At 52.1% G+C, this 25,776-nt stretch overlaps 1 protein-coding gene across 3 annotated transcripts in view; it reads left to right on the top strand.

Annotated features, from left to right (window-relative positions):
- Nucleotides 1-24,402, top strand: part of VAV2 (vav guanine nucleotide exchange factor 2) — a 189,454-nt gene extending 165,052 nt beyond the window's left edge. The window contains exons 14-28 of one of the 3 annotated variants that reach the window (XM_084820905.1): nucleotides 970-1,102; nucleotides 3,192-3,301; nucleotides 4,290-4,391; nucleotides 6,352-6,440; nucleotides 8,382-8,398; nucleotides 9,017-9,032; nucleotides 10,078-10,205; nucleotides 10,822-10,896; nucleotides 12,230-12,282; nucleotides 13,500-13,616; nucleotides 15,114-15,201; nucleotides 15,311-15,434; nucleotides 16,253-16,339; nucleotides 19,169-19,323; nucleotides 20,369-24,402. In XM_084820905.1, coding sequence (XP_084677031.1) covers nucleotides 970-1,102; nucleotides 3,192-3,301; nucleotides 4,290-4,391; nucleotides 6,352-6,440; nucleotides 8,382-8,398; nucleotides 9,017-9,032; nucleotides 10,078-10,205; nucleotides 10,822-10,896; nucleotides 12,230-12,282; nucleotides 13,500-13,616; nucleotides 15,114-15,201; nucleotides 15,311-15,434; nucleotides 16,253-16,339; nucleotides 19,169-19,323; nucleotides 20,369-20,416 — 1,342 coding nt within the window. In that variant the 3' untranslated portion in view covers nucleotides 20,417-24,402. Of the gene's footprint in view, nucleotides 1-969; nucleotides 1,103-3,191; nucleotides 3,302-4,289; nucleotides 4,392-6,351; nucleotides 6,441-8,381; nucleotides 8,399-9,016; nucleotides 9,033-10,043; nucleotides 10,206-10,821; nucleotides 10,897-12,229; nucleotides 12,283-13,499; nucleotides 13,617-15,113; nucleotides 15,202-15,310; nucleotides 15,435-16,252; nucleotides 16,340-19,168; nucleotides 19,324-20,368 lie in introns of all 3 variants that reach the window. The other 2 variants (XM_084820903.1, XM_084820906.1) reach the window with 2 other exon arrangements.
- Nucleotides 24,403-25,776: the final 1,374 nt, after the last annotated feature.

The raw sequence follows: 25,776 nt of genomic DNA, 5'->3' as shown, positions 1-25,776 counted from the left end.
TCGTCGTCATCATCACAATCAACATTATAAATATGTTTCAGCTCATCATCTGATGAAGTAGGTTGTTGCCTATGAAAGCTCCTTCCGTTTTGTATTTGAAACCTTCTTCAAAGCTAGGGTTGGATCCAGGGTCTGCTTTCCCTGGAAGGAAGGGCTTTGCTCAGGAAGGTCCCTCCGCCCGACTTTTGGGGATCCCCCACACCACAGCGCACCCCATTCAGCAGGGTCTCCAGACTCTCTTTCACTTTCAGGGGGCATGAGCGGCTGCCATGGGAAGGGGTGGGTGGGGAAGTCCACTTCCATCAGTGCAGCGGATCCTCCGTAGATCTGGATCCAGCCCTACGTCTCAGGGTGCTAAGAAACATATTTCTTTTTCTTTAACGCTAATTTGAATAGGTTTGTGTTGTGGTCCTGATGGTGGTGATGTGACCTCACCCAAGTAGCATTTTGATTGCTTTTGTAAAGGTTGTCCAATTCGGGCCTGTCTGCGCTACAAACTTATATCCACTGTACACCTGGTTAAGTGTAATGGGACTCCTGGAAAGGGTTGTTTGCAGAGGGAGCTAAAAATTCCTGCTTAGAATTCCCTGGAGCCAACCCCCGCCTGCCCAATACATTTCTTTATTTGATATTATATTTATATCCTGCCTTTTCCCCTCTTGTGAGGAACCCCAAGCAGCGTACATGGTCCCCCTCCTCTCCATTTTATCCTCACAACAGCCCTGTGAGAGGTTAGGCAGAGAGTCAGTGACTGGCCCACAGTTGCCCAGTGAGCTTCATGGCTGAGGGAGGACTCAAACCCAGGTCTCCCCAGTCCAACACTCTAACCACTAAACTACACTGGCTCTCAATCACTGCAGAATGCAATTCCCAGCCTTTCTGGGTGAGGGAGGGTGATTCTTAAAACACCTTTAAAGTCTGTGTGGAGATGCCCTTTGAGCCTGGGTTTTTACTGTTTATTCTCTGCAGGTATTTGTTCTTATTTGATAAAGTGGTGATCGTCTGCAAGAGGAAAGGCTACAACTATGAGCAGAAGGACATCATTGAGCTGCTCTGCTACAAGATGACCGATGACCCCACAAACAATAAGGACATAAAGAAGGTAGAGAGTGGGGGGGGGGGTACCTGTTTGGGGCAGGGGTTCCCCCATACGCTAATTAACATACCAGACTGTCACCCGGGTAGAAAAGGCCGTTGGTGAATGCCGTGAAAAGACTTTGGGGTGGTGGCATGGTGGCACCAGGGCTCGCAGGGTCGAAGCCCCAGGACTCTTTTATTTGCAGGAATGCTGGTGTCATCTGCCACCCCCCTCAGGCTCCCCTATTCCCTCAGAGCTGAGCTGCAATCCCCACAGTAGATGCTGGGGGGCGGTGTACGGCGGGGGGATAGATTTTCCCAGCAAAATAGATTGTTCCCTGTTGTGATGCAAAGCATTTTGAGATGGCTGGCTCTTGAATGGGCAATGGAGAGCCATTCTCTGCATGAAAGACTTGCTCCTGCTGGAGATGAAAAGTGCTAAAGCTCGTTTGTTGATGTGGATGAATGGATGTTGTGATGGCCACCAGCTTGGATGGCTTGAAAAGGGATTGGACAAATCCCTGGAGCAGAAGGCTATCAGTGGCTACTAGTCCTGATGGCTATGTGCTCCCTTCAGTACCAGAGGCAGTGAGCCTAGGTACACCAGTGGCTGGGGAACATGGGTGGGAGGGTGCTGTTGCGCTCATGCCCTGCTTGAGAGGCTCCAGTTGACAGCTGGTTGGCCACTATGTGAACAGAATGCTGGACTAGATGGACCCCTGGTCCGATCCGGCAGGGCTCTTCCAACGTTCTTACGAACACAGCTTCCCTGCCGTTTTGGGTGCTCCTTGGGGGCATGGGTATGGGGACCATCGTGACTGCCTGCACTTCCAAATTTGCCACCACACCGCTGCTTTGGGGGCCAAGGAGTGGAGCAAGAATAGGGCAGGAGGGACGTGAGGAGTGGGCTCCGTGATGTGGATGGACACTAGAGAGGAGCCTTCCTCGAGGATGGAGCAAATCCACCCCGTTCTGCCAAAACACTGGAGTAGGTTGTAACACCCAGAAGCGGTTCTTCAACTCACTCTGGGCATGTGCAGAGCAGAACGGGGAGGCGCATATGACTGAAAGTTTTTCCATTAAAAAGGAATCTACCAAAAGGATGTCCCTGCATATAGAAAGCTGACGGAGTTCGAGTCTAGGCTCCCTGACAAGCTAATTTTCTGTAAGCAGGGACATTTTCCACATCAAAAGCATTGGATTGTGCAGATGCCCTCCCTGTAACCTGAAGCAGCATAGTCCAGAAACAGGCCCGCTCCTTATCTGGAATTTGAGTGAACTAGGCCTAAAACTCTTGGCGTAAGTGGTGAAGCTGAGAATTTTAGACCATTTCTCTGCTTCTCCAGGTGCAGGAATGTGGTAAAAAAATCTCCTGGTCCTCATTCAGAATATGACAGGTGAATGACTTAGGAAGTGACTGTGCCCCCATCCTGGCCTGTTTCCCCATGGAGAATGGTCTTCTGTATTTATCTGCACCGGTGGGGCGGGGGCGTGGTTGATGGGGAAGGTGGCTGGATCTTCCCCCACCCAGGCCCCACCCTCCCTCAGGTTGGAATTGGGAGCCTTGTTTTTAATGAACTGTGTCTCTGCTCCACTCTCTCATGCTTCCCAGTCACATGGAAAAATGGTGAGCAATGCCTGCGCGTTCTGGTTTTCTTTCCTTTTCTTGCTGCAATGCATTACCCATCGCAGTTTGCAGTGATGCAGCACTGTAGAGTGTTTGGAGCAGTTGGCATGCATGACTGCAGAAATCCTTAGGCCCTCAAGGTTGGCCAGTTATGTTATCCCCATGTTATAGATGGGGGGTGGATGAGGCTGAAAGAGAGGCACCGGGGTGAGTTCCTGGAGAAGCCAGAGTCTGGCCGGGGACTCAGCCTCTCCGCCACCAAGCTGCACATGCTCCGTTGGCTCGGGATGAGCAAGCAGCCTTTCCAAGCTCCCCCTTTGGTTGCAGGCCAGCTGGCCTCCGTGTCCCCTCTGGCGTTCTCCAGCCATGTCAACGAGCTCTGCGGTGGCCTCTCTTGGCCAGCTTTGTGGCCGTTCCGCTTTCAAGCAGCGCACCCTCCTTGCCGCTCCGCCCCAGCCACGCTTTCCCGTGTCTCTTCTCTCCGCAGTGGTCGTACGGGTTCTACCTCACTCACCTCCAAGGCAAGCAGGGGTTCCAGTTTTTCTGCAAGACTGAAGACATGAAGAGGAAGTGGATGGAGCAGTTTGAAATGGCCATGTGAGCATCTTGGGGTTTGATCCCCAACTAGGGACGGCTGACACTCCTGAAACCACATTGCCAGCCCTCGTAGAAAGCCCAGACTCTCTCTCTCAGTCTCTCGCTCTCTCTCACACACACCTGGTTCAGATGACACGACAGCCCATCGTGGCTTAGTTACCCCTCGGGGCACTGCGGCATCTGCTTCCGCCATTATCAGTGTGCGCCCATGGGCTGGGAGTTGCCATGGCTTGCCGTGTTGTACGATGCCAGCTGGGGAGTGTTATTCAAGGGTTAAGGGTTTTAAGCAGCGGCCGTCACCCTTTCCAGGCCTGGGGCCTTTAACCAGTAACGTTCCCCTTGGTCTGCATGTCCTTTCCCCCATCTCCTCTCTGTCTTTCTCCATCCCTCTTTTGCACCAAAGGATGGTTGCAGCATTGCTAGTGCATCTATTTAATTAAATCCTCAGCCCCCCAAAAGGCTCACAGAATGGGTTACAAACAAGGCAGTCCCTGCCCCCCAGGCTTACAGTCTAAAAAGACACAACACACAAGAAAAACAGGACGGGGAGGGAAGAGGGGGGGAAATGAAATAGTCCTTTAGCATGGATGGTGGAATGGCCCCACTTTCCCTCTGTACAGCCAGCTGGAATTAGTTATAGGTGAAGCAGAAAGGATGCTTTCAAACATCTTTCCCCAGCCTGGTACCCTCCAAATATTTTGGAATATAGCTCCCAACATTCCTGACCATTGTCCATGCTGGCTGGGGCTGATGGGAGTTGAAGTCCAAGACATCTGGAGGGCACCAGGTTGGGAAAGGCTGCTTTAGTAAGTGCTCAGTTTGTCATTGATTAGGAAGCCTGTCGTTTTGGGGCCCTGATCCTTTCAATGCCCCCAGGAGCCTCTGGGAGAGTGTGCAAAAGAGCCTGGAGCATTGCGAAGCAGCTGAATGCAGGCGGTCGAGGCCTTTATGACTGAGCTGTGCATATACTTCTGCCCTCTTTCGACAGGTCCAACATCAAGCCAGAAAAAGCCACGGCAAACAACCACCATTTCCAGATGTACACGTTCGACAAGACCACCAACTGCAAAGCTTGCAAGATGTTTTTAAGGTGAACGCTTGCTTTCCTGGCTTCAAGTCCATCTGGACAACACGGTGCCGAGGCGGCAGCCCATTGTGTGCTTTACTGTCCGGGTGCAGAACCAGAGGCCCACAGGCCACATCCAGCCAACCTGGCACCGCAGCCCAGTCCTCCAGGGTTTCCCAGCTGGTCACGCCCCCTTCTCCTGGCCCCACCCCATTTCTCCTGAGCACCGGTCATTTTGTGGCTTGCCCACTTCTTGCCCAGTTTTCCCCCATTCTGAAAGGTTGAAATGCCTCTTGCAAGGCTGGGTGACTGGCAGGAAGAGCTACTCTAGCATTTTTGGTGCTTGGGCCCACCCGCTTTGCCCTGAGCTGCACCCGCCATTGGAACGCAGCCCGTGGCAGCTTCTCCAAATTGCATTCAGCCCGTGGGCTGGAAGAGGTTCCACACCCCTGTTTAGCTGGTACCTGAGAACACTGTGATGCTGGTAAAGGAACGTTATCAAGGCCGTGACAAAGGCAGCCTTACAACGCTGCCCCTTCTGCGTGCCAGGGCGCTTGTATTTCATGTGCCAGGTGAAAAGAAATGGGGAGGTTGTTAGTTGTAGGTCTGAGCTGCACTATCACCCAGAGAAGAATCTGGCAAGAAGTTGGGGTTTTATGTCATCTGAAGTGTCCCCATGCCCCAGACATCCCCATTGACCAAAATTCTTTGGTAAACTTTGTCATGGGACTTCTATGCCGTTATGTTCTCCCCGCTGTTTGCTGAATAAGTCACCTGGTTGCGCAGGGGAAAGTGGGACCCTCCCAATCTCACTGCCGCACAGCCCTGGAAGTCAAGGATGCTTTGTGGAGGACCACATGACCACAGACTGTGCTCTGACACATGGGGTGGGGTGTTCCGTTAAAGAGCAAGCACAACTCTCTTTAGGGTGGTGCATTCTGCATCCAGCTGTTTTCTCTGTACATCTGCGCATACAGCATGTCTGTGTTTTGCTGATGCTAGTGAGTGCATGTCTCCAAGGGGAGATGTCCCAGCACCGAGTGAAATAATTTGTAATACTATGAACTTCAAAGCAGTTCAAGCTGTGATCTTCTAACATTGTCATCTCCCTGTGGACTCTTTCCTACCATAGCAGGAATGCTGCTACCCGGGCCACGAACCAGAGGACGTGATATTGTTTTATCATGATGTCCTTGCCTTTGGGCTGTGCATAGTCCGCTGCGGGATCTGGAAGCATTTAACCTACAATTGGTTAAGCTTTATGAAACTCTTGCTTACGAGAGATTACGTAGTGGCTTTTTATTAGTGAGACGAAGAGGCCCAGAAATGCCCATGAGACCTGCGTGCATCAAAGGCACAAACCCCTTTACTTTAAAATGCTGCCACGTTGATAGCATTGCTGTAGTCAGGGCCATTGCTAGGCAGTTATAAGGTTCGAGGACCCAGCTGATAGGACACAAACCCGCATACAATGTGCACGTGCTACATTTATATCTGCATGTGCAAATGTAGAAATAATTACTAGGATTTATTTAAATTTCACAGGAGGCAAAGCCCGCCAATTAATTTATCAGTTAAATCACCTCACATGAAATCAGTTATTAAATTAATCGTCCTAAATCAGTCATTGCTCTTCCATCAGAATGAACACTCAGGGTTTGGGGAATAGATGCGGGGGCAGGGCCCCATGAGCCCAGGGCAAGGAGCGCCCCTGACTATAGTGACTGGGAGGAAGTCTAAAAACCACCAGCACTCTTTCATGACACTGCTGTCCGGGTTTGGTTTGTTTTTGCCACCTGGAATGTATCCAAGAAGAGGCCTGTGAATCATGTCTGCCCTACACCCCTGAACTGTCTTGGTTGCCGCTTATTGCAATTTGAAATGGCACTCTGGGTTAAAAAGTGGCCCTGCCAGGCAGGTCCTAGCAAAAATGCAAAGCAGGCAAGGTGCCGGCAATGCCTCCCGTTTGTTTTTCTGTTCACAGAGGGACCTTCTACCAAGGCTATCAGTGCATGAAGTGCAAAGCTGGGGCGCACAAGGAGTGCCTGGAGGTCATCCCGCCCTGCAAAATCAGTAAGTCATCCCCAGTCAGAAGCTGCTTTTTACAATCTGTCTGCATCAAATGACCCTTGGGGAGAAACACTTCTTTTCACCCCCACACATGCAACTCACGACCCCCCTGGTTCGCACAAAACACTCCCCCATTGTTGCATTCTGGGTTGTTGCGATGTGCAAACCTGGCCACACTAACAAAGCATGGTTTGTCAACCACAATCAATCCCCCAAAAGAGAACCCATGGTTTGTGAACTCTGGGATGTTGAAACCATGGGTTGTCATTCCATGTGAACCCAGAACCGTGGGTTATTTATGGGTTGTTTTGCCTAGCTACAGAGGTGGCAGGCAAGAGTGGTCCAAAAACCCGGCCGCTGTACATATCAGTACCGCAGTGCTGCACAGTGCACTGGAAAAACTGAGAAAAGGGCAACTGAAATGATCACGGGGCTGGGGCATCTCCCCTATGAGGGAAGGTTACAGCGACTGGGACTGTCTAGCTTGGAAAAAAAGCGAGTGAGGGGAGACATGGTAGAGGAGTACAATTATGCATGGCACAGAGAATGTGGGTAGGGAGGCATTTTTCTCCCTCATAATGCTAAAAATCCAGCGGGGTCATCCCACAAAGCTGGGAGATTCAGGACAGAGAAAAGGATGTCTTTCTTCACACAGCGCAGAGTTAAACAATGGAATTCACTACCACAAGATGTAGTGATGGCCACCCATTTGGATGGCTCTAAAAGGAGGTTAGACAAGTTCATGGAGGAGGAGAAGGCTATCAGTGGCTACTAGTCCTGATGGCTCTAAGTACCAGAGGCAGTGAGCCTGTGTGCACCAGTTGCTGGGGAACACGAGTGGGAGGGTGCTGTTGCACTCCTGTCCTGCTTGTGGGTTTCCCGTGAGCAGCTGGTTGGCCATTGTGTGGACAGAATGCTGGACTGGATGGACCCTCGGGCTGATCCAGCAGGGCTAGTCTTATGGTCTTACGTAGAGGCATTTGGGATACGGGGAGGGAGTGGGCGAAGGAGGAGGATCGCAAACAATCCAGAGTTTGAGAAAACAAACCACAGTTTGTTTGATTGTCTGCCAGACAATCCATAGGTTAAATAAACTGTGGGTTAGCATTATGTTCAAAGCAGGCCACATGTGGTTGACAATACAGGTCTGTTGTGCACAAACATTTACAGTGAGGGTGTTCAGGTTATGTGTTTTTAAGGGTGCATCTAAAACCTTGGATGTGGACCTCTGCTTTCAAACAGGAGTAGTTTATTCTACAGGTAACATAAGCAGTGTGTCTCAGGCTTTTCCTGCTGAGGCTTGTCCTACTTACTCCTGAGTAGACATGCAAGAGGCTTGGTATTTGGATGCTATTAGAAAGTGCTGCTGAGTGATACAGTCCTGCTTACTTCTGAGTAGACATGCAAAAGCCATGCCCTGCTTCCTTCAGAATTGGCTCAAAATAAGTAATAATCTCATTTGGCCCTGCCCATAAATGGAATTCGGCCCACCCCTGTTTTAAATAAACACGTGGTCGTTTTTATTTTGCATCAAGGACTTGCTTCCTAGCCATTGTTTGGAGGGTAGATAGAAACCCTGCCCTGACCCTCTCATTAGGAGCTAACACATGGCTGTAGAATTAGAAGAAGGAGAAGATGCGCTCCCTGCCCCCAAGAGCTTACAGGCTGAGTTCTGAAAGTGGAACAGGGACAAAGGAAGGGGAGAAGGGGAAGAGGCAAGGATGTCAAGAAATAGGGGGAAGCTGGGGGTATCGAGGGACACGTATGAGCAAACGCCGTCGCGTGCCCACCAGCCTGTGCGCTCTGGGCCCTTTTGCACAAGGTTGTGACCACCACCGTGACTGGAACTATTTCAGCATGTTGGGTAAACAGACGAGCAAGATGGCTGCCTGTATTTCCTGCCCCAATTAACCGGCCCTTTCACTTTTAACTTTCAACTTCTAGGTTCTCCTGCAGACCAGGTAAGCTTCGTTGCTTTTTACTGCCTTCTCCCTAGGGAGGATGCAACGGGTGGCTGTCCCGCGCTTCTGGTGTGACTGGGGGACGGGGTGAGGAAAGGAGCTGGTGGAGGAGGAGGGGTGTCACACTTACACCTGACATATTCTGAGCATAGTATGCTATGCAGTCATCAAGTCTTGCCTCTCAAATGAGGAGGTCTTTATCTTTTGGGGTGAACTCTTCTCTGTGGCCTACGATTGGTGCCCTCTTTTCCTGCTGCTTTTCCTCCCTGGACCATTCACCATTAGCAGACCCCTTTTTTCAAATCACAGCTTTAAGAATACAGGCTTGGCCTTAAAATAACGCTTCGAGTCTTCAGAGAGATGGAGTACTCCTAACAACAGCCCTCTAAGTATTACCACCCCTGTTGCAGATGGGGCAGGGTTGCGGGGTGGCTGAGGCTTAGTAAATGGCTGAGGCTTAGTGAGCTTGAATGGGGCTTATAGCTCAGACTCGCAACGGGGAGACACCACCTCCGTTCAAATTGAGACGCAGGACGTAGCAAGAATGCTGTCCTAGTAGCAAGAATGTTTTGTGGCAGTAGTATTGAAAACTGTTTTTCTCTCTTTATCTCTTGGCAGGATTCACTGAATATAGGTAAGGATGCAGTGACGTGTCCATTATTATTATTATTGCTGCTGCTTTGTTTCAAATCAGCCATGAGGTCTAGAACCACCGTGAGCCCCCGAACCGATGGGAGTCTCAAAGAATGGGATTTGCTTTGACAAAGGCTGTTGAGTTAACGACCTTGGCTTCTCGGTACTAATTTAAAAGCCGCTGTGCCTGAGGCATGGACCTCACAGTCGTTCCTGGGGGCAGGGTCACACACTGTGAGGCGGGGGAACCCAGGATGGCCACTCGCTATCGGCGGGCTGACTCTCATCCTAACTGCCTTGCGTTGCTGATGCTGCAGCTGTGGAGCCATCGCGGGGATGTTGCGTTACAGCAGGGGTCCTGAATGCCTTCCAGCCCATGGGCCAAAGTCCATTTTGGGGACCCTTGATGGGCCAGAAGGCAAATGGGGTGGGGCCAAAAATGCAAACAATACCAGCATATTTTAGTTTAAATCTCTTCCTGCCAGTACATAAGCCTTAGGAGAGGCATTTCAGCATTTAGGATGGGGAAAAACTGCATGAAAGTCGGGAAACTCCCAAGCGATTGGTGTTTGGGGGAAAGGGGTGGGCCCGGGGGACGGGGAGGGGCCTTCTTGGGGAGCCCCGGGAGGCTGGATATGGCCCGTGGGCCTGAGCTCTGCTCCCCAGCTTTACAGAGTTTCATAAGCAAGGATGTGACAGGTCTCTGCCCAACAGGCATTTACAGTCTAAAATAGGTCACAAGGAAGATGTCTAAGGCTAGGAAGGGAGAGGGAGATGAGTAGGAAGGCAGAGATGTGAGCAAATTCTCCCATTTAAACCTGGTTGCCGTGGTTTAGGCTTTGAAATGTAAAGGGGCCGTGGGCCGTAATGGGACCTCAAATGCACGTGCAAAGGGCCCTTTTTCTGCTGTGGGGACCTTTCTGTTTGACGTGCTCCACCTGTAACATTTGCAGGGGACTCGTGTGTCCCAAAATGGCGACAGCTGCTTCTCTGCCCTCTGGAAGGGGGGCAGGTGACACGGCTGTTTGCTTCCTGCTTCGCTCTAGGTCCCAAGATGCTGGCCGCCCAGAATTACCACGGCAGCCCAGCGCCTCCAGGAAAACCGGTGCTCACCTTCCAAACAGGAGAAGTGATCGAGCTGCTGAGAGGGGACCCGGAGTCACAGTGGTGGGAGGTGAGTAGGACACCCTCCGGGAACCATCCCTGAGAGGTTATAAGAAGAACAGGGGAAATGGTAGGTTCAGCCTCCGTCTCCAAGTCGCCAGAGGCGTCCACAGTCCCAGATTAGCTGCACAGGGCGGGGGGGGGGGGGCAGCGGCGGTGTGTTCAGTCTGGGAGCTGATCATGACAGTCCCTGTAGCCACACTGCCAAGGAGAGCTTCAAAACGCAGGGCAGATCCGTACCAAAAAACAAATTCTAGCAGCGTTCAGGTCCATCAGGAGCAGGTCTTTTGTAAAGCGAAGAAGTCTCAATTGCCCGATCAAGACAAGCCACCCTAAAATACTTTGTGTTGCAACAGGAAACAATATATTATTGCTGGGAAAATTAATTTCCCACCAGCTAGTGTGAGGATTGCAGCGGAGCTCGGGGGGAACAGGGGATGCTGGAGAGGGGTGGTGGGGTGGCAAGTGATGCCGGCATCCCTGCTAATGAAAAAGCCCCAGGGCTTGACCCCGGGAGCCCCACACCATCGCGCCACCAGGCCCAGCCTGCTGTGCTCACAGGAGCGACAACTCTCTTCTGTAAGGTCCTCCTGCCCTGATTTTTTTCTTCATATCTTGATTTCCAGGGGAGACTAATATTGTCAAAGAAGTCTGGTTATTTTCCCAGCTCATTGGTCAAACCCTGCCCGGTGGATGCGCGGGTAAGTCCCGAAGTGCCCTGATTCTGGATCAGACCCAAGGCCCATTGAATCTGTGCTATGATTCCATGAATCTCCAATGTCCTGTATCTCACCGTGCCCCAGCCAGATGCCCCTGGAAAGCCCACCAGTGGGGCACAGGGGGTGGGGGAGACAAGAGAGGGGCAGTTTGCTGCCCCATAGCAACTGGTATTCAGTGGCAGCTCTGAATTGCCTCTGAATGTACAGGTTCCCTCAGGCCGCAGGACTTAAAACCAAAGACCACTGTTTCTCCATTTCATTTCATTTATTACATTCGTATGCCTCCCAGTAGCCAAAGGCCTCTGAGTGGTTTACAAAGATTGAAAGCCTTAAAAAGACAGTATTGTACATAATATAGCAACAATTTATTTGTTATTTATTCATTCATTCATTTCTATACCATCCAATAGCCGAGGCTCTCTGGACAGTTCACAAAAAGGTTATATACAAACACATGAACAGATAACACACGAACAGATCGCGCGCACAGACGCGCACACACAGACACACATCTAAACAATTTTAATAATCAACAATAAAAAAAAACAGGACCTGATTGAAACCTTCTGATATGCTCCCAAATGCCTGAGAGTAGAAGAAGGTCTTAACCTGGCATCAAAAAGATAACAGTGTTGATGTCAGGCAGGCCTCACTGGGAAGATCATTCCACAGTCAGGGGTCCACCACCAAGAAGGCACTCCCCCTTGCTGCCACCTTCTGAGCTTCCCTCGGAGGAGGCACCTGGAGGAGAGCCTTGGATACTGAACGTAGCATAGGGATCGGTTCAAGGCGAGAGTGGCGCTCTGTCAGGTATTGTGTTCCCAAACCATGTAAGGCTTTATAGGTCAAAACCAGCCCCTTGAATCTGGCTTGGAAGCAGTGCAAGCAGGCCAAATGCAGTGTCGTAAGTTCGGACCTTCTTGTCCCTGTTATCCATCTAGCCGCCTCTTTTGGCGCAAGCTGCAGCTTCTTCTTCTCCGAGTGCCCAAATGCATGGGCACCCTCCTCCTTCCCAAGGTGCGTGTGTGTCTGTGCGTACGAGCGTGCTTGAGGAGGATCTGTTTTTCCCGTCCTGCCTGTTGCTGGGCATTGGACCTGGGACATTCTGCCTGCAGAGCGGGGCTCTGCCTTGGAGCTACAGCCCCAGCATTTCCCGCCATCTTCGCCCTTGCCCTTCCCAGCTTTGTGGCTAATAACTCATCAGCAGGTGTATATATAAAAAGCACGCCACTCTGCGGGGGGTCCGCCAGCAGTGATCCGTTGCCTCGTCAGGACTGCCCCGGCACTGTGACATTCTCCGTTCTCTTTGCTGCAGCCCCCGAACAGCCGGCCTCCGTCACGAGAGATGGACTACTCTGCGTACCCTTGGTGAGTCGCGCCGTTGCAGCGGCGCATTGCTTTACGAGGAGACATAAAGGCTGATGCAGTTCGCAGCTTTACTTTGGTTCACTTGTCACAGCATGTCCGAGGGAGCCATACATTTGGGGGGGGGGGGCTGCCCACCCGCTCCGTCCCACTGTGAAGATGGAAGTAACGCATTAATTAGATGGAGCTGTTTGTAGACTTTAAATAATCAGTGCCGTCAGTGCTGATGGGGAGAGGCTGGCGTCTGGGTTTTGCTCCTCAAGACGCAGCACGAGATCCATGTCCAGGCCTGCACTTCGGTAATAAACCTCACAGTTTGCTGAGCGTCTGTCCTGGCTTGCCCTCGAAAAGGAGTTGAGGTGGGTGACGGGCCAAAACCACTCCTTCCCAGTCCGAATGGGTTGCTCCTTGCCAAGCTCTTTTGCAGAGTGTTTGAGGGGAAATGGGCTTCCCGCAAGAGTGCTCCAAAGACTGGGAGCCCTTCCGCCCTAGCCCAGGCTGCTGTTTCCCCACACTTTCCCAGTTCCAAGAGGGGAGGGGAAGGGCAAGAGCAGCTGAGGTTCCTCCCTCCCACTAATGCAGTGGGGCAGAACTTGCGGTGTGATTCTTGAAGCCCCCAAAGTGCATTGGACAGCATGGGTACATTTGAAAAATGTGCATGAGAAAACATGCACTTTTGAAAAAAAAGCACACAGGTGCGTTTTAATCAATGGGAGAAGAATGCATACATTTCAAAGATGCACATCACGAATGCATACATTCGCAAAAATACACATGAAAATATGCGTGGCATTTCATGTGAAAAGAAAAAACCAAGCTTGCAGTCTGATGCAACTCAAGCCGGAAGGAGCTTCGAGGTGGAATTCGGAGAACTTGGCGAGCGCGAGTTTTGCCGACTTGCGCATCCTAGGCCTGAGAGGGAAATGCGGATCTTGAGGCACCACCTGAACCTGGCAGGGCCAAGGAATGCCCGGGAACAGGGTCCTCCGGCAGCCCCTGAGGTCCTCCTCGCGGGCCCTTCCGCATGTGAACCGAGATGTGCTCACACATTTTCCCACATTGTGAAAAGCACCGGCGCTCTGCTCTCAGGGTGTTGCGTCTCCCTCTGATTGTGAACAGAACACCTGCCATGCAAAGTGCTACTCCTGATCCCAGACTTTCCCCGTGCCGTTCTTGGGTTTTATTGGAGGTGCTCTATAAATGTGGTGTATTTTCCGCAGGTTTGCAGGCAACATGGAGAGGCAGCAGACAGACAACCTCCTGAAGTTGCACATCAGCGGGACGTACCTGATCCGGGAGAGGCCGGCAGAAGCCGAGCGCTTTGCAATCAGCATCAAGTAAGTGATTTGCTGGCAATCTTTTGCCAGGGGTTTTTCTGAGAAGGGGCCCGGCTGGTGCTGGAGCAGAGCTCGGATCCTCAGCTCGGATCCTTCGTGGGCTCACAGAGAGGTGGCTTGGATGCTGTTTTCAGCCCATGTTTGCACTTGCGCTGAACAGGGCTGGCCCGAGATGTTTTTCTGCCTCCAGCACTGTTCTGCATAATTTTATTTATTTATTTATTCATTTCATTTCTATACCGCCCAATAGCTGAAGCTCTCTGGGCGGTTCACAAAACCAGAGATACTGGGTTTCGCCCATTGTTAGTTCTGCTTAGACTCACTGAAAGGCATGGGACTAAAGTTAGAGTGACATTGGGTGTAACCCAGCATGCTCCTTGAGATTCCCTTGCAGCAAATGTGAGTGCGGCTGACATTATATGGCTGCAACTATATTACAGGCCTCTCTAGGAGAGGGGATTCTGCAAGGATGGTGCCACCACAGAGGAGGCCCTGGTAGCTGCTGGATAAGAAGCAGCCCCTGGGCTCGGATCCTAATAACTCGGGAGCAGTGGTGTAGTGGAAAAGGTTGACGTGCAGGTGCCCATCATGGTGGTCCCCAGAGCCCCGCTCCCAAAGAGAGTCCAAAAATACAGGCAGCTGTGTTGATCCAGCTCAACAGCCCAGTTCTGGGAGTTTTCATCTGCTGGAACAGGTCTTTTGTAAAGCCAATGGGTTTCAGTGGGGAGGGGGCATGGCTCAGAGGTAGATCCCCTACTTTGCAGGCAGAAGGTCCCTGGTTCAATCGCCACAGCTCCACCTGGGGCTAGGGAAGAATCCTGCCTGAACCCTGAAGAGCTGCTGCTGCCAGACAGCATTGACAATACTGGGCTGGATGGACTAATGCTCTGGCTCTGAATAAGGCAGCTTCTTAGGTCCCTAACTGCCCATTCAAGATGAAGCCACCCCCAAATTCTCCCTGCAGGGACCGCTCACCGCAATATATTGTTTCTGAGAACATCCATCCCCTCCCCTCCCGTGAGCTATGGTCAGGATTGCAGCCACGCTCCGAGGGAAGAGGGAATTCTGAGGGGGGGATCAGATGACGGCACATCCCTGCTGATAAAAAGGTCCCAGCACTGCGTCCCTGTGAGCCCTCCTCCACTGCACCACTGACCAGGGGCCAGGCAGGGCTGCCTGGTTTCAGACGGGAGGTGGGCATTTACACCTTGAAAGCGCAGACCCAGACCTTTCTCGCTGCATGTGTGGAAATCTGGTCACAGAGTCATGCTTTGAGGGGGTGGGGTTGTGAGCTGAAACTCAGGTTTTGACTTCCTGCTATCAAAACTTGGGCTGTGCCAGCTTTTGCTCCATTGAAGCCCAGCGCCCTTTGCCGAGTATTTCCCCGTTGGGCAATTCTCTCTGGCATGGCCATGGTCAGTCAGCCTTCCTTAGCGCAGATGTGTCCCCATCTATTTGCGATCTCTCTGAACGCGTCCCTCCACATTTCCTCCACAGGTTTAACGATGAAGTAAAGCATATTAAGGTGGTTGAAAAGGACAACTGGATCCACATCACAGAAGCCAAAAAATTTGAAAGCCTCTTGGTATGGTATTTTAGGGGGGCTGTCTTGGGACTTGTTCTTTCTGTGAGCTGAGCCTTGCTTCAAGGAGCCCCTCTGGAGGGGCTCACGGGTTTGGATCTGTCCCCTGCAGGAACTTGTCGAATACTATCAAAGCCACTCGTTGAAGGAGAGCTTCAAACAGCTCGACACGACGCTGAAGTATCCATACAAGTCTCGGGAACGCTCAGCCTCCAGAACCTTGACTCGATCGCCAGGTAAGGGGAGGACCTCCAACAGGGGCCGGCCCTGCTGTGAGACACACTGTGAGCCCTGGACTCAGGTGGCAGATCAGGGGATGCGGCAAAATGGGCCCAGCACCTCTGAGCCCCTGCTGCAGCGTGGCCACTTTGGCACACTGGAACCCCCCGGGTGTGCTGCAGTGAGGACTGTTCCCTGCAGGGCTGTGGAGCGCCACTGGCAGGTTGCTTTCTCCTTTGTTTGTGATGCAGCCGCCACCACCATCCTCCCATGCAAGAGGAGCTGCCCGGGTCCTCTGTGGTTGTGAGCATCTGGAGGACCGGGCTGGGCAACCAGCGCCCACAGACCAAGGCACGTGGGGGGCCTCACACGGGTCTCTCCCGGCCACGTCTCGTGAGGCATCTCTTATGTCTCATGAGGGGTCAACAGTGGCTTCCCCACGGGCTCTGTCTCTGGGTTGTCTCTCCCCCAACAGCCCGGAGTCCCAGCTCAAGCCCGGGGGGCGGGGGGCCAGCAAGCAGCCAAGGCAAGTGGGCATTCTGGTGGGCAGCACTGGACACCCCCCCCCCAGGTCTAGGCCTGGACCTCTCCATGTGCCCAGCAATGCCAGGCCCTGGCAGGAGCCCCTTTGGGGAACCGGAAGTCGCCCTTGGTCTGATCCAGCCAGATGGTGCTGTGCCCTCCTCCGATGCTGCATGCTTCGTGTTCCCTTGACCGGGTTTGCTGCTGTGCTGATTTCTCCCCTTCTTTGTCAATTTCCCACTTTTAATTCTGTTTCCTTCCCCCCCCCTTCTCCTTTCTCCTGCTGCTCTGCTCCTCTTTGACCTATCTGCAGCTGCCTGCGCTTCCTACAATTTTTCCTTTCTCAGTCCTCAGGGCCACAACTTCACTTCTCAGAATTCCTCCACTCCTTTCTGGTCAGGTATATGTGTAGATAGAGAGGTAGATCTGTGTGTGTGTGTGTGTGTGTACGTGCATGCGAAGAGCGGGGGGGGGGGGGGGCTGCCTCGCGCGCTCCATTATTTGAGAAAAAGCGGCACCTGCTGGTAGTCATAACGAACAGCAGCACATGCTTTGATCCGCTGATGGATGGATGGATCACCAGCTTGCAGGAAAACATAACTGGGGTAGCTTAAAAGCTGTGAAAAGCATCTTTTCCCTTTCCTTAGCTGTGTAAAAAATGTTAAAACGTCAACTCTTTGGAGAAGCAGGAAGAGAAGAAATGTGGAGGCTAAATTATTAGGGTTTGTTTTTTAAATAAGAAAGCAAAAGCAAAGACATTGAGGGAATAGTCCTACATTCATAGGACATGGAGGGCAGGGAGAAGAAATGGGTGGTTGGATCCAAGATCTGCCTTCTTCGGGAGAAAGGGCTTCACTTGCGGAACATCCCTCCGCCCAATGTTTATTTATTTGTTATATTTTAATCCGTCCAATAACCAACATTCCCTGGGCAGATTGCAACCAGTTAAAAGGCTAAGATGCCATACCAACAGTTAAAAATATAAAATACAGTGTGAATATTTAAAAGAATAAAATGCAGTCCCTAACAGCAAACAGGAATTTATTAAACAGCCATAAAACTGTAGCACTAGCTCTCTTAAAGGCCTGGGAGAAAAGAAAGGTCTTTGCCAGGTGTCAAAAAGATAATAATGGCGGTGCCAGGTAGATCCTGAAAGGGAGAGATGTATGTGTAGGGTTGCCAACTGCTCAGCCCAGCAGGGCTCCTGCGTCTTGGACAATGGCTTGACAGAGAGCCGGGTAGGGGATGCAGGTGTCCTTCGCAGCTCCTTGCTAGGGACGCCCTCACCTGTCACATACTTCTCTGTCACGGAGTGTGTGAGGTTGGGGGAGCCTTCCTGGAGCAAAGAGGTGGTCACTTGCACGGAGGAACTGCCACAGGCTTCCAGGTCACTGCTTCTAGTCTGCAAGGAACAGGGCGTGGGACTGATCCTGTGCCCGTGGAGGGCAAGGAGAGACACACGGAGGGAGCCACGAGGAACAGGCAGCCGCTGGAGCATATGGCATTTGTGAGGGAGTGGGAGAGAGAGAGGAGGAAGCAGCAGCAGCAGCAGGGAGGCCCCCTGAGTGCTCAGCCAGGAGTCACACCATGGAGCAGGGGTGGGGAACCTCATGCCCAGGAGCCAACTCTGGCCCTCTGAGGCTCCCCAGATGGCCCCACCCCTTCCCCTGGCCCCGCTCCCTTTCCCTCCGTCACTAGTCATTGGTGGCTTCCTGGCTTTGGTGCATTTTCCACTGTTCTGAAAGGCTGAAATGCCTCTCCCTGGAGCTGAGTGACTGGCAGCGACAGTTTTAAGCTAAAACAGGCTGGTGTTTTTAGTATGTATGGCCCTGCCACTTTGGCCTTTGGCCCCTCCCACCCCTGGAATGTGGCCCCTGAGAGCTTCTCCAAAATGGAATTTGGCCCTTGGGCTGAACAAGGTGCAACACCCTGGTCATGGAGGGAAGGCGGCAGTGACTAAGCCTATGTCCCCCTCCCCTCCCCTTGGGGGTTGCAGTGGGACTCTGTGTGTGTGCCAGGACACCTTGCTCTTCTCCCTGCACCTGGGTGGTGATCCTCCAAGGCAAAACTGCTTGTACGTGTTGGCCAGCAGATTTTATTAAAAAGAAAAAATGAATGCAAGTTTCTAGAACCTGTAGTTTTATGCTACCCAACAAAATAAATCTCAGAAGCAGGAGAGGTTGCCAAATAAGATTTCCAGGGGACTCTGCATAAGTCCTTGTCATCCTTGCCCCCGACAGAAACAAAATTAATTGTGCAAAGTAGCGACAAAATACAAAACAAATTATGCTAAACAAAAGAAAGCTGATGGGTGTTTTCCCCCTGAGCAGAGCCCACAAGACGCTCCTCTGTTTTCCGATGAAGCTGAATTTGGTGACAAGTTGGTGGAACAAAATTCAAATTTTCTCACAGGATGGACGGGGGAGTCCAGGGGTCTCTTGGCAGAGAAGCTTCCCTCCCCTCTTTCATTCGCCGACATGCTGTTGCGTGGCTGGCAAATGGGTTTCTGTGGGGCTTCCACAGGGGGACGCACCGGGTGACGGCTCAATTTAGGATCCACGCACTCGTTCTGTGTCCTGTCACCCTTTCCAGGCCTGCTGCTGTGCCATCCATCCAACCCATCTTCATGACTTCCTTTCTGCCCCCACCTCCAGAGACCTAGTCAGAGACCCGCTCCTTTTGTCCTGCACCCAACCCAGTTCAACCTTGATTTGCAAACTTTTGAAAGCCAATAGACGTATTCCTGAAGGGGGGTGACACAGCACCCCGAGTCCCACTTTGTATTTATGAAATGCTCTCGCTTTGGTCTGTGGAGGTCCCCTTTCTGCGACTGCGCATAACTGCTTTGACTGGGGATCCCATTATGATGGACGTTATTGGGACAGTGCACTGTGGCTTGCAATGAAACAAAATGCAATAAAATTGCATGGACGAAAATCATAGAACTTCAGTCGTCCAGGGAAAATCCTAAGCGAGGGCAAAGGCCGCTTCAGCCATCGCCCGTCGCTCCGGAGGCTTTTGGAAAGGGGCAGAGCAGTTCCCAGGCGCCCCGGGCAGGCGAAGGGTCATGCTGCCTCGGCCTTCCCGCCGCGTCCCTCCCCAGCTTGTGGCAGACTCAAGAAGCCCCGCAAGAGCTCGGGTTGAACTCGGCAGTGCAGCCCGCAGAGGGGTTTAGCGGCTGTGCAGCCCCACAGCACCGCCTCACCCGTCTCCCTTGGTGTGCCCACAGTATTCACGCCTCGGGTCATAGGGACGGCGGTAGCGAGGTACAATTTTGCCGCTCGGGACATGCGGGAGCTCTCATTGCGAGAAGGGGACGTCGTGAAGATCTACAGCCGGATAGGCGGCGACCAGGGCTGGTGGAAAGGAGAGACCGGCGGAAGGGTGAGTGGCCCTCCTTCCTTAGCTGCGCGCCTGAGCAGCCGGGCCCTTCCATTTTCCACAGTTGAAAGGGTGCGATCCGCGGAGTCGTGGTGCTGCAGGCACAGCGCCAGGACTTTTTCCTTAGTGGGGACACTGACGTCATCTGCCACCCCCCTCTGAGCTGACTGCCATCCTCACAGTCTTGGGGGGGGGGATTCTCCCAGCCACAATATATTATTCCCTCCTTTCATGCAAAGTCTTTTAGAATCATAGAATAGCAGGGTTGGCAGGGCCCACAAGGCCATCGAGTCCAACCCCCTGCTCAGTGCAGGAATCCAAGTCAGAGCATCCCTGACAGGTGGCTGTCCAGCCTCGTCTTGAACGCCTCCAGTGTGGGAGAGCCCACCACCGCCCTAGGTAATTTTGGGCCACTCAGCCTTGAATGGGCAATTCAGACCCATTTGCTTTACAAAAACTTCCTTCTGGTGGAGGTGAAAAGGGCCAGAAATAGTTTTTTGATCTGGATCAACACATCCGCCTGCATTCCTGAAATCTCCTTGGGGGTGTGGCGATGGGGTGCTGTCACGATGAAAGCCTGCACTTCGAAATTGCCACAACACCGCTGGCGGCAATCCAGTCTCAGGCACAGGTGTTGCGTTATAGTTTATTTCTATGCCGCCTTTCGACCTAAAACAGCACCCCAAAAGGGCCCACGACGTTCTATGAATACAACTCCAGTGGCTGGAGTGTTAAAGGGTCCTCCCCTGATTTGGACCCTGAGGCCCCTGTGAGGTAGGGAGATGGCGGTTCTGCCAGGGACTCCTCCTCTGAGCCAGAGGGTGATGGTAGGGCCCTGGAGAAGGCACTGACTGCCCTGTCCCCAAGGAAGTCACCTGTGCCTCATCAGGACCCTCTCCTGCACCCTGGAAGGTCCGAGAGCTGGCAGGGCCACGATGGCTCAGCCCCCCCAACCCTCCTGGCTGCAGCAGCCTGTTCCCTTGAGGACTCGGTCCCGCCTCCCTGACATGGGGCCCATTTCTTTGTCTTTCTCTCGTTCCCGCTGCAGATCGGCTGGTTCCCATCAACCTACGTGGAGGAGGAGGGCGTGCAGTGACCGACAGATCTGCAGGCGCCATCGGCAGATGCCAGGAAAGCCTCTGCGAGCAGCACGTGGCCGTCCCTGGGGCTCCGAGCGAAAGTGACTGCGCCTTTCCCAGCACTGACTGCGGACACGAGAGCCTTGCCGGGCCCATCTCACAAACCTGTCGACGTGTGGGCGGAAGAGCGAGCGACAGCACGCGGCAGTGTGGGCTGCGCGTGCACATTCCCTGCAGGCGAGGGGTTGGGAGAGGTGTGGCTGCTTCTCGCGGGTGGCTCTACTTGTACATAGGATACCTGTGCCTGATGGCAGGTGACGTTTGTGGGAAGCCGTGGCACGTCCGAGGGGAGGCCGCTGGCCGGCCCGGTGGGCTTCGCTGCTGCTCTGCTTGCGTGGAATGTGTGCGGCCCATTCAGCGGAGGCTGCACCGAAAGCACCGCAGGAGTGGCGGAAGGTGGGGTTGGATGGCGTCTCTTGTTCTGGGGGGTGTTGGAGAAGGAGAACCCTCTTTCCATTGGGCTTGTGGCGGCACTTGGAGGAATACCGCAGAACAGTGGCCCCATGGCATTCGGAAGGAGCCCCGTTGGTCAAGAATCGCTCTTGACGCTTCAACGGGTGGATCTCCCTCCCTCCTTGGCAATGGAGTAATGTGACAGCTGATGCCACGTGACCAGGGCTTGGCCAGGCGTCCAGTGGAAAGAAGGCCTGCGGCCAAATTGCTCGTCTAGCAACCGCCACCGCCGCCACCTGTGCCACACCTGCAATGCACCACTCTGTTTCGAATTTTCCGTGGGCCCCACCTGTGTCCCAGGCTCAGGGTGGTGATAATTGTGGACTAGGGCTCCGTTCCAGGGGGAGGAAACATGGGATGACAAGGACAAGGGTGCATTATGTGCTGCAGGACACACATGGTCTGGATGGTACTTGGTTCTGATTTCACACACAGCTGGGAAACCCAGGCAGGGCCACCATTCTCTGGCTCTTCCTCACCCCGATGTCGCCCCCATTTGGGAGATGTCACCACCCGCACCACCCCGCCCCAAACTGGCTATTCGGGGAGTGCGAAGAGACGTCCCAGGGAAGCCTCTCCCACACCGTGGCCAGCGAACCTGGAGCAGCATCCTGAAGCTTCTCCTCCTGGCCTCCTCCATGCGCTCTCCCACCTGGCCAAAGCGTCTGGGAGGTGTACTCAGCATTTCTCAGTGGACCCCCCCCCCCCACGTGCAGCGATTTCAGGTTGTTTTGCTGCCTCTGCAGCCTAGTGAGAAATCAGCACATCTCACTCTTTTTTTGTGCTTGTTTTTAAATGTGTTCCTTTTCCCATTTGCAAAACATTTTTTAATCTGTCTGTAGATGTCCAAACACTAGCCAACTTTCTGCTAAGGGTAGAATTTGTCAAGGGACGTGAGTTCGAAATAGGATGTGCGACTCCCCCCCCCCCCCCCCCGCCAACACACACAGCAATTTCACTTGCCTGATGGAAACTTGTTCGGATTTCCTCAGAATTCTCGGGTGTTGGGAGGACAGGAGGACTTTGCATTTCAGCAGCGATGCAAGTTGCTCAGCCCCGTCAACCGCCATCTCACATTCCTTTCCAAATCCGCTTTTAAATAAGTGTGCAACCCCATTGCTTTCTCTCAGGACCCCGAGCCCCTGAAATATCCCCTTCTTCCTCGGCTCAGATGCGCTCCATCACACGGTGCTCTTTTTCATGGGCCACACACAAATCCGGAGGCCTTCTGGAAAGGGTAGGTTCCTTCCACATGGACTGGGAGAGGTTCATCCCATGTGAACTGGAGCGGGGGGCAGGAGTCAGGGTCAGGGCAAGGCAAGATGTCAGAGGGGTAAAAGCCACTCTGGAAGTTCCCCAGAGTAGGCGCCCACCTCTTGTCTCTGGCCTGGTTGCTGCCTTGTTTGCAGAACTCACCAGGGTTCAGGTGTCTCTTGCACTGGAGTGGGAGCGATCAATCTTTCCATGAGACTGGACCATCTGAGATTGGCTGTGGTGTGTGTGGGGTGGGGTGGGGTGGGGGGCTGAATGTTCCTGGTGTAACTGGAGACGCCTCATCTCAGGGCCTCCTGGGCTTGGAAGCCAGATCTAAGCTGCATCAATTGCGCTGGTGGAAGTGGAGTTTCCTGGTCCCTCTTTCCCACGGCAGCCCCCGCAGCTCCCTGAAAACATGCCTGTAGCACAGGGTAAGTGGATCGCAGCCTTACTTCTGAGAGCTGTAAATCCAGATGTTTTCAGGCCGTTTCCACAACCTGGCTCGGAAATGTGCCTGCTTAATTTTCCTCATCAAACTCACCCCTAGATTTTTCTGGTCTGCTTCCAGGCTAGAAAATGGCAGAATTTTGTTACACTGTCTCACACACACACACACACACACACACTGACATCTGAAGGGGCTCCTTTTGATTCCTTCTTTCCAAATGCCGTTTCTTCAAAGGGAAAAGGGAAGGCAGCCACTGAAACTGGCAAGCCATGAGTCCGATTTGCCTCCCTGCCCCCTTTTTAAAAAATTAAAAGCAGAGACTCCTGCGGAAGGAGGACAGTGAGATTTTGAAACATATTCTTAAATTAAAGATCGATCAAGCACCAGTAAAAAGATTACAGCCAGATCCCACACGTCTGTATTCAGAAGTAAGCAGACGGCTGTGTTCAGGGATCTCTCCCTGCTTTGTAATCCCAGAGAAGCCTTGGGAGAGAGGAAAGGTCACGGAATGGCTCCACCAATGGTAAATGCACAGCAAGCGATGAAGAAAGGAGGGCATCCTTGACATGGCGTCCACTTTCTCCTGGGACAGCTCCTCCCACCATACCTCAGTCACACTTTTCCTGTCCACACCTGCCAAAAGATTGCACGGCTGTTCTGCTTTTTCCCTCCTTGCTCGGATTTTGTGGTTAGAAAAGATAGACCCAGCAATGAGAAAAACACAGGCTGATCACAAACGGTTCTCTACAGCGTCTGGACCGTCCATAAAATTCTGTGAATGAGACGGGACGATTGCACAGTAAAAGCCTCATCTGGAAGCACCCGTAGAGATCAGTGGGATTCACTCCAAAGAAAGTGTGCAGAGGACTAGAGCCTTGCAGTTTTACTAGTCAACCTTTGGAAAATAGCAGGGAAAGAATAAAGAGAAGGACCTCTTGGAAAACAGAATCCTCACTCAGTTTTAGATTCAGCGCTTGGCACTCAATTGGAACGCCACCTTGGTCATCCTCTGTGGTAAACCCTGAACAAAAAATATTTCTTGCTTGGAAATGGTTGGGTTGGGCTGGAGACAAGGGTGTTCTTTGTTTACTGGTGTAAGATTTCTCCCCCCTACCCCAAGGAACGGTTTGTCTGTAATTAATTATTGACCGAATTGTTGCCACCATATATATTTGTGAATAAGGAAGGTTTTTTATTATGACAGTGAGAATATTGTACATATATTTTAATTGATTTCACAAAAAAAATGTTTTTAAAAAACTGTAACAACGGGGGAAACAATATGTAAATTCCTTGATTTATTTGTTTTGTTCTCGTTCAGTTTCTTTTGCACTACCCTAAATCGGGGCCAGAGGGGACGTGGTAGAATATATATAGGGTGACAAAGATTATTTGAGGGCTACTTTATAGCTGGGGTTGGAGGGGAAATCAAATCCATTTGCAACTGCTTTTAATGCAAACTGCTAATTTGCAGTTTAGCTGCTAATTAAAAACACCCCATGGATGTTTGTTTGTTAAAATATCTTAAGTTACAGGTCACGATCGAAGGAGATTCTCTGGCAAACAAATACTATGTGATTTTGGTGACAGATTCCCCCCCCCTTTAAAACATTTTAATTGCAAATAAACATCTGTTCCTTTTTTTGGCAGAACAGGGACGGCAGGTGTGAGTGTGTTTTGTCTGTACAATATAACACTTCGAACCCCCATGGGTCTGTCTATCTCTCTGCATATTTCTATCCTGCTTCTTCCATGGGAAGAAACAATCAGAGGCAAGGATAAAACAATGTAAGTAAAAAAAAACCCAAAACGGTTAAAACATAGGTTAAAAAGAGCATGTCAGCTAAGAAGGTTTCAAAGTATATTGGAAGATGGCGGGCCATACGGATCCTTCCCCACTTTGACATTGCCAAGCAAAGGGACTTTGTGTTTTCTCCGTCTGAGCAGAGTGTTGGTGGATCTCTGTCAAAAAGAAAGAAGAGAGAGCAGAGGAGAAGGGGCCAGCCCCAAGCAGAGGGGGATTTCTTTCCCAGAGGAATTTCTTCATGGGTCTTCGGGCTTCTTCCAATGTAAGCTGCTCAGGGCAGGAACCTTCTTCTACATCAGGGGTGTAGAACATCACATCCACCGGGAAAATCTGGTGGCCCAGTTCAGCCCTCTGAGGTTCCCTGGCAGCCCGTGCTCCCTCCCCTTTCCCCTGCTGGGCGTCTGGTGGCTTCCTGGCTTTTGTGCCATTTTCACACATTTTAAAAGGGTGGGATGCCTCTCTGAAGGCTGGGTGACTGGCAGGAAGACCATGAAGCCAGAATAGGCTAGTATTTTGGAATTTTGGCCCACCTACTTTTGCCTTCAGCCCCCCCCCCCGCCCTCAGTTTCACTGACACTGAATCCAGCCCTCAGGCTGAAGGACTTTTCATGCCCTATTGTTTATTATTACTTTTATATGCTGCCTTTTTTCCTCTTGGAAGGAACCCAAGGCATCTTACACCGTCCTCCTCTTCCTCTCCGTTTTATCCTCACAACAACCCTGTGAGGTAGGTGAGGCTGAGAGTCAGCGACTGGCCCAAAGTCACCCAGTGACCTTCATGGCTGAGTGGGGACTCAAACCCAGGTCTCAGTCCCACTCCAACCCTCTCACCACTGCACCACACCGGCTCTCTCTTAGGCCCCTTTGGGGAAGATGGCCAGGAGAGTCCTGTTTAAAAACCTTGTTAGTGTAAAAACAAACTCCAGAACATACAATGTATGCGTAACTGCAGGCAGATGGCAGAAATGCCCGCCCACCGCAGCCCTTTCATTTGCCCTCAAAACCTCTTATCCCGACAGCAAATGTTGCTGAACGTGTTTGAAATGCAGCTATGCCATAATATGTGCACCCCGATCCATCATGGCTGGGCCCTGAAAGACCCGGGTACAAAACCCCAGTCCAACATGGAGGCTGACTTTGGGCCAGCTGCCGTCTCTGCGCTCCACCTACCTTACAGGGCTGTCGTGAGGATAAAAAGAGGAGAACCGCGTATGGTGGAGGCAGGCACCCCGGCGCCGCTCCCGGGCCCCTATGCTGTGATTGTTTCAGCAACAGGTGAAGACCATTTTACTCTCCCAGGGATTTTAGGGCGCAATATTCTGCATGTTTAGGCAGAAAACCGTCCAGGAGCTCCC

Source organism: Heloderma suspectum, chromosome 14, assembly GCF_057233095.1.
Source record: "Heloderma suspectum isolate Gila_16-S chromosome 14, 16-S_ref, whole genome shotgun sequence".
Taxonomy (NCBI): domain Eukaryota; kingdom Metazoa; phylum Chordata; class Lepidosauria; order Squamata; family Helodermatidae; genus Heloderma; species Heloderma suspectum.
This window is presented reverse-complemented; position numbering and strand designations above follow the sequence as displayed.